This window comes from Somniosus microcephalus, chromosome 4 (genome assembly GCF_052327205.1).
Source record: "Somniosus microcephalus isolate GS21.2 chromosome 4, FLI_Smic_1.0, whole genome shotgun sequence".
NCBI lineage: Eukaryota > Metazoa > Chordata > Chondrichthyes > Squaliformes > Somniosidae > Somniosus > Somniosus microcephalus.
Window position 1 is genome coordinate 237248023 of NC_140990.1, and position 11007 is coordinate 237259029.

Sequence of the window (11007 nt, forward strand, 5' to 3'; positions counted from 1 at the left end):
TATGTTTCAATGAGATCACCTCTCATTCTTCTAAACTCTAGAGAATATTGACTGAGTATACTCAATCTCTCCTCATAGGACAATCCCCCCATCCCAGGAATCAGTCTGGTGAACCTTCGTTGCACTCCCTCTATGGCAATTATATCCTTCCTTAGGTAAGGAGACCAAAACTGTTCACAATACTCCAGGTGTGGTCTAACCAGGGCCCGATATAATTGCAGTAATACTTCTTTACTCTTATACTCAAATCCTCATGTAATAAAGGCCAACATACCATTTGCTTTCCTAATTGCTTGCTGTACCTGCATGTTAACTTTCAGTGATTCATGTACAAGGTCCCTCTGAACACCAACATTTCCCAATCTCTCACCATTTAAAAAATACTCTGCTTTTCTATTTTTCCTACCAAAGTGGATAACTTCACATTTCTCCACATTAGATTCCATTTGCCATGTTCTTGCCCACTCACTTAGCCTGTCTATATCCCCTTGAAGTCTCCTTGCATCCTCCTCATAACTTACATTTCCACCCATCTTTGTATCATCAGCAAACTTGGATATATTATATTTGGTTCCCTCATCCAAATCATTGATGTAGATTGTGAATAGCTGAGGCCCAAGCACTGATCCTTGCGGTACCCCACTAGTTATAGCCTGCCAACCCAAAAATGACCCATTTATTCCTATTTTCTGTTTTCTGTCCGTTAACCAATCCTCAATTCATGCTAGTATATTACCCCCAATCCCATAAGCCCTAATTTTGTTCAATAACCTCTTGTGTGACATCTTATAGAATGCCTTCTGAAAATCCAAATAAACCACATCCACTGGTTCCATTCTGCTAGTTACAAAAAACTCTAATAGACTTGCCAAACACGATTTCCCTTTCATAAATCCGTGTTGACCCTGCCCAATCCTATTATTATTTTCTAAGTGTTAAGAAACAATCCCATGAGTTATTTTACATTATAAGTATGAAACTTCTGAAATATGAATCATCCTTCAGAATGTTTCTCCACCATCTTTTATTCAATGGTAAAATTTTGTTTAGAAATGAACAGCTAACTGATGTGCCTCAATAATCCCGAGACTCGATGTTAGCGGAACAAAACAAGGCTTTTATTAACTTAGAAGATAACACGCAGTGGAGAGAGGTATCTTCCATCTGGAGCTCTGCAGTACTGGATATGAGGCCAGACTGAGCTGGCTTACATAGAGGCCAGGTATGGGCGGAGCCCTACACACAACACATTCCATACATTCCAATATACAATACAATGGTGAGAAGAAACCTGAAACCAACCACAGTCACAGGCAGTGATGATATACAATACAATGGTGAGGAGAAACCTGAAACCAACCACAGTCACAGGCAGTGATGAATGGAATATTTCATCACATTCACCCCTTCTATAGATTTAGTCTGTTCGGGGGTTTGGTAGTCCTCTGCGACCGACGTGGCTGTTGTGGTGTCGCGGGTGTCGGCTGGGTGTCCCCGGTGGCCTCCTGGGTCTCTGCCGGGGGTGCCGCCAGGGTTGTTGAAGGGGTAGTTGGTGGGGGTGCCGTTGGTCGATGTTCTTCCGGGGGTGATGAAAGAGTAGTGGGTGGGTAAGAGTTGCTGTGGTCGTTGTTGCTGCTATTGCCGTGGTTGTTGTCGTTACCGGCTGGGGCGACGTCTTTTATTGACACGGTGTCCTCCCTTCCATCGGCGTGCCGGACATATGCGTATTGGGGGTTGGCGTGGAGTAGGTGCACTGGCTCCACGAGAGGGTCCATCTTATGGCCCCTCACATGCCTTCGCACGAATACTGGACCTGGGGTGGAGAGCCATGACGGCATGGATACGCCTGAGGTGGATTTCCGGGGAAAGCTAAACATTCGTTCATGAGGCGTGGCATTAGTGGCAGTACACAATAGCGACCGTATCGAATGGAGCACATCTGAGAGGACTTCCTGCCAGCGGGAGATAGGGAGGCCCTTGGTCCTTAGAGCTAGAGTGACTGCTTTCCACACTGTCCCGTTCTCTCGCTCCACTTGACCGTTACCCCGGGGGTTGTAGCTGGTGGTACGGCTCATGGCGATACCCCTGGACAGCATGTACTGGCGTAGCTCTTCACTCATGAAGGACGCCCCCCTATCCGTGTGGATGTAGCTCGGCATACCGAACAGGCTGTTGAGGCATTTAATGACCGTGGCGCTGGTCATGTCTGGGCAGGGGAAGGCGAATGGGAACCGGGAGTATTCGTCCACAATGTTCAGGAAGTAAACATTGCGGTCGACGGACGGGAGGGGGCCCTTGAAATCTAAGCTGAGCCGCTCAAAGGGCCGTGTAGCTTTGATTAAGTGGGCTCTATCAGGGTGGTAGAACCGAGGCTTGCACTCAGCGCAAGTGCGGCAGTTCCTGGTCAGAGACCGAACTTCCTCAATCGAGTAGGGTAAGTTGCGGGACTTTATGAAGTGGAACAGCCGCGTGACCCCTGGGTGGCAGAGGTCGTTGTGGAGGGTCTGTAGCCGATCCTCGGTGGCGCTGGCACACATCCCTCGTGAGAGGGCATCTGGGGTTTCGTTAAGGGCCCCTGGCCGGTAGATGATGTCATACTCGAAGGTGGAGAGCTCGATCCGCCACCTAAGAATCTTATCATTTTTGATCTTCCCCCTCTGTTTATTATTGAACATAAACGCTACCGACCGCTGGTCGGTAAGTAGGGTGAAGCGTTTGCCGGCTAGGTAGTGGTGCCAGTGGCGCACTGCCTCCACGATGGCTTGGGCCTCCTTTTCCACGGAGGAGTGTCTGATCTCGGGCCCTTGGAGGGTCCTCGAGAAGAAAGCTACGGGCCGCCCCGCCTGGTTGAGGGTGGCCGCCAAGGCAAAGTCAGACGCATCACTTTCCACTTGAAATGGAGTGTTCTCGTCCACTGCCTGTAGCGTGGCCCGCTCAATATCCTGCTTAATGCTTTTGAAGGCGGCGTGGGCCTCAGCAGAGAGCGGAAAAGAGGATGCTTTCAAGAGGGGGCGGGCTTTGTTGGAGTAGTTGGGGACCCATTGGGAATAATAAGAAAATAACCCCAGGCACCTTTTCAGGGCTTTGGGAGTGTTGGGCAGGGGCAGCTCCCGTAGGGGGCGCAATCGGTCGGGGTCTGGTCCGATTTCCCCATTCTCCACCACGCTGCCTAGTATGCAGAGGCGCGTGGTGTTGAAAACGCACTTGTCCTCGTTGTAGGTGAGGTTGAGTTTTTGTGCGGTTTTCAGGAACCTCTCGAGGTTCGAGTCGTGATCCTGCTGGTTGTGACCGCAGATGGTGACGTTGTCGAGGTAGGGGAAGGTTGCCTGCAAGTGGTGGTCATCGACCATGCGATCCATCTCCCTCTGGAAGACCGAGACCCCATTCGTCACCCCAAAGGGGACTCTGAGGAATTGGTAGAAGCGTCCGTTCGCCTCGAAGGCGGTGTACGGGCGGTCCTCTGGTCTGATAGGGAGCTGGTGGTACGCTGACTTGAGGTCGATGGTGGAGAACACCCGGTATTGGGCGATTTGGTTCACCATTTCTGATATGCGGGCTAGCGGGTAGGCGTCTAGTTGGGTGTACCTGTTGATCGTTTGGCTATAGTCGATCACCATCCGTTTCTTCTCGCTACCCCTTACCACCACCACTTGGGCGCGCCACGGGCTATTGCTGCATTCAATAATGCGCTCTTTCAGGAGCCTGTCTACCTCGGTCGCGATAAACCGCCTGTCCTCCCAGCTGTACCTCCTGCTTTTGGTCGCTATTGGCCGGCAGTTAGGGGTAAGGTTCGCAAATAGCGAAGGCGGCTTTACCTTCAGGGTAGCCAGGCCGCACACTGTGAGGGGCGGCTGGGACCCACCGTACTTGAGCGTGATGCTTTGGTGGTTGCACTGGAAATCCAGGCCCAAGATCACGCTCGCGCATAGATTCTTCATGATTAATACTTTAAAATTATCGTATACAGTCCCGTTAACGGACAATTGTACCATGCAGTAACCCAGAATGGTCGATGTCTGGGTTTTATCAGCCATAGAGATGGTACCCCGAGTAGGGACCACCTTTAGGGAGAGTTGTTGTGCCAGTTCAGGGTGGATAAAACTCTCCGTGCTTCCACTGTCAATTAAACATTTAACCCCGCACCCGTTTACCTCGATGTCCACCATTGATTTGGATAGCGGGTGGGGCCTGGTCTGGTCCACTGTGACCGATGCCACTGTAGGGCCCTGATCGAGACGAGATGGCGTCCACGCTGTCTGCTCACAAGATGGCGGACCCCACGAGGTCGGGCAAGATGGCATCCAAGATGGCCGCTCCCACGGCGCACACGCTGCGGTGGCGGGTTTTGGTTTTCCGGCGGGGTTCCCTCTGCACACCTTCCCGAAGTGCCCCTTCTTACCGCACTTAAAGCAGGTGGTGCCTTTCGCCGGGCACAGGTTTCTGGTGTGCTTTGGCTGCCCGCAGAAGTAGCAGTTGGGTCCCCGACGCGTCGCGGCTGTCGTAGGGCTTCTGGGGGGAGAGCGGGGCCCCGACGGTGTCGGGCTGCCGGGCGGGGAAGATGCCTTCCAAGATGGCGGCACCCTTGGTGCACACGTGGCGGCGTGGACGGCGCGGGCTGAAGAGTAGGCGTACGAGTTTCTCTGGGCCACATCCAGGGATCGCGCGGTGTCCGCAGCCTGTTTCAGGTCCAATCCCATTTTTTCCAGCAGTCTTTGCCGGATGTAAGTGGAGCTGAGGCCTGTGATAAAGGCATCGCGGACAAGCTCGTCGGTGTACGCTGCGGCTTTTACATCTCGGCACTTGCAGTCTTTGCCAAGCATTTTCAGGGTGCCTAGGAACTCCTCCACCGATTCCCCAGGTCGCTGTGCGCGAGTGGCGAGCAGATGCCTAGCATACACCTCATTCGTAGGCTGCTGGTAATGCGCCTTTAAGATGTCGCAGGCGGCCAGGTACGTGTCGACGTCTTGGATGAGGCGGTAAACCCGGTGGCTTACCCAATTCCGCAGAATTCCGAGTTTCATACTCGCAGCGTCCGTAGCGTCTTTGACGGCTGCGGAATTGTCCAGGAAGAATTCCATACACATAAACCAGTGTCCGAAGCATGCTGATGCGTCCGGAGCATGCTGATCCAAAACCAAACGTTCGGGTTTCAGGAGTTGATCCATTGTGTTGAAAAATAAGTTAATAAAATTGATGTGCCTCAATAATCCCGAGACTCGATGTTAGCGGAACAAAACAAGGCTTTTATTAACTTAGAAGATAACACGCAGTGGAGAGAGGTATCTTCCATCTGGAGCTCTGCAGTACTGAATATGAGGCCAGACTGAGCTGGCTTACATAGAGGCCAGGTATGGGCGGAGCCCTACACACAACACATTCCATACATTCCAATATACAATACAATGGTGAGGAGAAACCTGAAACCAACCACAGTCACAGGCAGTGATGATATACAATACAATGGTGAGGAGAAACCTGAAACCAACCACAGTCACAGGCAGTGATGAATGGAATATTCCATCACACTAACATATCTATATCGACACTCATTTTAATTGTTGCACACAAATGCAATGCATTGGCCCTGATCTTAACTGGGGCCGGTTTTCCGAGCTGGGTGGGGAGGAGTTGTGGTCGCACACTGTGGAGTTTTAACATCACAGCGACGTCTTTTTTTTCCCCAGCAGGTTCCCCGCCTGGAAACCAGCCTAGTTGACAGGCTTGGCTCCTTGTCAGGCAGGGATCACGCCAGAGGAGGCCTGAACCCAGGAGCAGGTCTGCTGGGCTAGTGATAGCGTGGGCAGGGGGGGTCTGATCCTGGGATGGGGTGGGGAAGCAGAAGGTCGGGGATTGTGGGGGGGGGGGGGGCGGGGGGAGTCCAATCCCGTGGGATGGAAACAGGTAATCTTCGCTGGCCAGCGGGGGGAAGCATTCCTCCTCCTTCTGGCCCACAAGCAGTGCAGGAAAAAGCACTTGCCTCTTCCGCGAAGCACTCCTCACTTCCCTTTAGCTGCTGGGTTTCGTCATGCCCGGAAAACCCGGCCGGCCAGGGCTAGACCAGGAAGACCGATAAAGTCTGAGGCACGCAGCATCATTATAATATTTAAATGATGAACCCGCCTCCTGGGAGTGGGTTGGTTGCCCGCCCTCCGTCCCGCCTCCGTTAAAACTGGAAGTGGTTGGGGTCGGGTTTGAGATATTTAAAATTTTCGCTTCGCACCCGACCCTAACCCACCTGATTTTGGGGGTTAAAATTTCCCCCATTGTTTCCTGACTGACTGACAGGATGAGCAGATGACCTGATCCCAGATCCTTGTCGTTAACACTGTTCAATCAACTGAAAGGAGTGATTGTAAACAGCACAGAGGCCCCTGATTTTTACTCCCTTACCCCCTCCCCTCCACAGTGTAACGTTCCCATTTGGCATCTCTTCAGGCTGCTAGCACTGATGTTAACTGTTTATCTTGGCATTGCAGCCGAACCACCATTCCCTTTGCATGACACAGTGGATCAGTGAACAGACTGTGCCACCTTGTTTTTCTCTATTGTATTTTTTGATGATACAAGTCTAACCAGATTTTTAAATAAATTGCCTACATTAATGTTTCTTCCATTTTAAATTACTTTGTTTTAATTTTTAAAAAGTTTCAAAAATTTCCATGGTCATTATTTCTTTTTAATTAATAAATTATAATCTTTTGGGGAATATACAGCTGCACTAACAAGACTCACCAGATGGTCACTAAATTTGACTTTGTTGTTGAGTGCCCAACAGTAAATGGTGCATTCAATGTTTTTTGACTAACATATTGTTTCACATACTCACTTAAATGAAGCACTCCAATGGTGTACTCGTCTCCATAGACATTTGACAATAGGTTAACAAGCAAGATGTCTGGATAACAAACCATGCAGATGGAGCTCCGGTTTTGTCTGCGATTCCGTTGCTGCTCTGCACCAGGAGTGTGCAGAACAAGCAATGCAAGAAAATAAGGCTGTGTATGAAGAGTAGAGCAGAGGGCAGGTTATTTCAACCTTCCTCTTAACTGGTTGCAGGGGCATTATCTGCTCACCTTAGTTGGATTTGTGGAATGAGGTATCTTATAAGACAAAGGAGATGGAGGAAAAAATATTGTAGGAAGCTACTGACAGCTGCTGTTGAAGCACTGACACATATCAATGTGTAGAGTTGGCACAAAGCTTTAATTCCCAACTAGTGAGCTCTGCTCTCTGCTGTGCTTCTGTAGGGAGGGACCAAGTTGAGACCAGATGCTTCCTCAGGGATGGGAGGAATAATCAGAAAGAGATAGATTCCCAGGCTGCACTTCTGTACCTCCTGGTAGTCTGTTTGGAGCAGTATTGATGGAGGTCTGGGCACAGGCTTTTGACCCACTTTCTGAGAGACAGGTGGTGTGAGGTCCAGCGAGACCAGAAGAAATAAAAATAAGGAGATCATTGGGATGACTGCTGCATACCAATGATATTTAAATATGACTCGTACCATTCTCCGGGCTGAGGCTGCCATTTTGTGTTCTGTACTATAAGGGAACTGCCACTCCTAGTATTGGCAAGTAAAGAAGACCACTTCCTTTCATGTCCCCAACATCATGTTTGTTTTATATCATGTTTTAAATGTGAGTATTTATTGTGTCAACATCATTATGGGCGAATACTACCATGTGACTTTGTGCAGCAACAGGCTACTTGACGTGGGCTGATGTAGTTGGGCAGCACAGCACCAGTGCTTTTAAATGTTGCCAGCTACACATTTCCAGAGCTAAATCAAGGGCATGGGAATTCCCACATATTAGCCCATAAACGCACATCAGCTAGTAAAGGTTGCCTTTGCTGCTTCTATATTCCACATGCAGACCTAGCCCAGGTCTATGACCCACTGATTATGAGGTTTAAAACAGAATAATTTGATGTTTATTTTGTATTTAAGCCTCTGTTTGACATGGTGTCCCACTCAACACCTCCTGTAATGCTTGTCAAAACCCAAAGTGAAATTAAAACAAGTCAGAATCTCCTAACCTGAGGGTTTTATATCTGAATCTGTTTTTTTTAGCTTAAACAGACTTAAGTGCGATCCATTCATTCTTTGTCAGTCACCACTTTGACTGTCCCATTTACTATATATTATGTTTTTTTTTAATTTGATTATTTTATTTCCATTTTCAATTTTCTTTATAATCTGGCTTAGTATCACAGTCCTGTTAATGAAATAGATTACGATATATAAACTAGCAATTGTGGGAGAGGGCGAGCGTTACAAAGGCTGTATTGCAAAGTTTATACATATCTTCTAAATCCCAATGTTATAATGTTTAATACTTTCTGCAATGTTGACAGATGAGTACTGTCAGCAAATTAGCAGGACTCAGATGTCGGAAATTAACACAGTAAAGAAAGGAAAAGATGCATATATAAAGCACCTAATCACATCTCTTGGAAACATTCCAAAATACATCATATACAATGAATTACTTTGAAGTACGGTGATATAAGTAAATGTGGCAGCCATTTTACACACAGCAAAGTCCCACAAATAGCAATGAGATGAATGACTAGTTAATCTATTGGCATATTATGGTGTTAGATTTTAACGTGTATTGGCACCTTAGTCACTGGCTTGTGTACAAATAATACATTTGTAGACTGTATCATAGCTACACATTAAGCACTTGTAATAATGCGGTGTTAGCAATCAATGAGACTGGGTGATGCAGAACTAACATAATACAATACAGCTTTAATAGAATTGAAATTGGTGTGCTCCAGCACAGAACAAATTAAGGTCAGTTTGTCTTTGCTAAACATGGACACACTAAAATTCATAACATAAATGGGATTTGTAATCTTTTAGATTTTAGTGCAATATATTTCACAAATCATGCATGCTTCCTGTTTACTTTTTAACCGGTCATTACATTTAATTAATCTCACTATTATATTCCCAGCATGAGGGATTGGTGCTTTACCTGTGAGCTACTAACAACGTAACTGGAATGATGTGGCACCTTTGGCAAAATAAGGATTTGGGCATTTAATGTTGTTTGAGCTCACTTTATACTTTTTCTTAAAATATATTTGTATGCAGCTTAGATGTGGATTTGCAGAAGAATTCCTAGAGGATGCAGTGCACTGATAGTGTTGCAGCTACTAAACCTCTTGGTTAAATTGACAGTAACCTACTGGCAGAGTTGCTAGGAGAGGGTGAATAATCGTGACTTCACCATCAGCTGTTACGTGTATTTCTTAAATAACAACCTGTGGAGCTCCATGATTTCCAGCTTAGCTGGATTTCTGTTTTCAAAGGTGATATGGTTCTCTAATGAGATGTCCGATCTGTGTCTCAATTTTTTCCCCCAATTCGTGAAGATGTTATTTGTTCTTTTGTTGTTTGTTGCACTGCACAGCCATTTACCAAGTATCTGTCTTTCAATAGGGGACTAGAGGGAGGCAATGGTAATGACCCCAATTCTGTCGACTTCCTCCAGTCCTAATCTTCAAGTGGCTTCATCAGGCATCAAAATTGTGGGCAAAGTCTTAATCTTTCAGATTAATCCCGAGAATGGGATCTTTGGGAGAATCTAAAAAGATTGAATGATTTTTGCAGATACCTCAAAGAAACCTGTATGGGTTTGCAGCTTTAACATCCAGTTATTCTCGGTGATTGTGTTTGCATTACCTTTTTAAACTTGAGCACAGCCATACATTCAAGAACATCTGCCGCGGCTATTATTCAAAACAGTTGATTCCGCGGTACAGCCAAAAGCAATCTGATCCTTTATTAAAAGCAAAATGTTTTGAAAAGAAAGTGCTGTGAAATGTGCCTATCTGTTGGGACTTGCCCGGCACTGAGGGATGTTTAAAGTTGCTGAGCCTGAGTCTGACTGTAACTGTTTTATCCCAGAATTTTCACCATGGAGTCCTCGCCCACAAAAATTAAGGAATTTGACAGTAGCTCTCTGGAGTTCCTAAAACCAGACAATCCTGAGAAAATGTGGATTCGCTTGCAGGATTGTAAGTATTTTCTTTATGATCAATTGTTGCACTTTGAACACGAGATGTTACTATTTCTACATTCTTCAGCTTCAGTCTAAAATCTTGCACACATTAAAAGAACAAAAGAAAGACTTGCCTTTCATGACCTCAGGACATCCCAAAGTGCTTTAGAGCCAATGAAGTACTTTTGAAGTGCAGTCACTGTTGTAATGTAGGAATTGTCCATAAAATGTACATATATTTATAAATAGCAAATGTAGCTGGAGTGAAACCGAGATCTGTTTTTCCTTGTTAAGATGTATGGGTTTTCTTACTGTGCAAAATACTGTGGATGCTGGAAATCTGAAATAAAAACAGAAATTGCTGGAAATACTCAGCAGGTCAGGCAGCATCTGTGGAGAGAGAAACAGAGTTACGTAAGTACACAGGGTCTACCCCCTTTTGCCTTGCACCATCATCCCTTTTGTCATTTAATCTCTACTGCCTTCCACCCTATCACAGACCTTCCCTTTTGTTCTTTCCTCCCCCCACCCTTTTCCCTGCCTCTGCACTTGCTTAAAACCTGTTGCATCTCCAACTGTTTCTAGTTCTGATGGAAGGTCATTGACCTGAAACGTTAAATCTGTTTCTCTCTCCACAGATGATTCCTGACCTGCTGAGTATTTGCCTTCATTTTCTGTTTTTATTTTGGTTTTTCTTCTTGCTGTTTGTTTAAAACTCAAATCATTATTTTGAATTGCAGTTGCTCAAATATTATAAAACAATGGCTTGTTTAAACTATCTCTCATGCAACTTGTGATGCATGCATTTCTTTCTGGATACCCCACTACTGTATTGGGGATTTCTAGGTCTCTTCCAGATAGCCAGCTCTACTTCTGTTAATGTGTATTCATTGATAATTTGACCCCATCAAAGTAGTTCCTCATAATATTTTTGCTATAATACTATTAAACCACTTCCAGTAGTAAAATTCTGAAACCATGGCCTAGATTTTTCTGG

The 11007-nt window shown here is 46.3% G+C and overlaps 1 protein-coding gene across 1 annotated transcript in view; it reads left to right on the forward strand.

Annotated features, from left to right (window-relative positions):
• Window positions 1–10106, forward strand: part of LOC147120282 (uncharacterized) — a 248947-nt gene extending 238841 nt beyond the window's left edge. Inside the window, exon 3 of the mRNA XM_085984219.1 lies at window positions 9917–10106. Coding sequence (XP_085840345.1) covers window positions 9917–10106 — 190 coding nt within the window. The remainder of the gene's footprint in view (window positions 1–9916) is intronic.
• The last annotated feature ends 901 nt before the right edge of the window (window positions 10107–11007 follow it).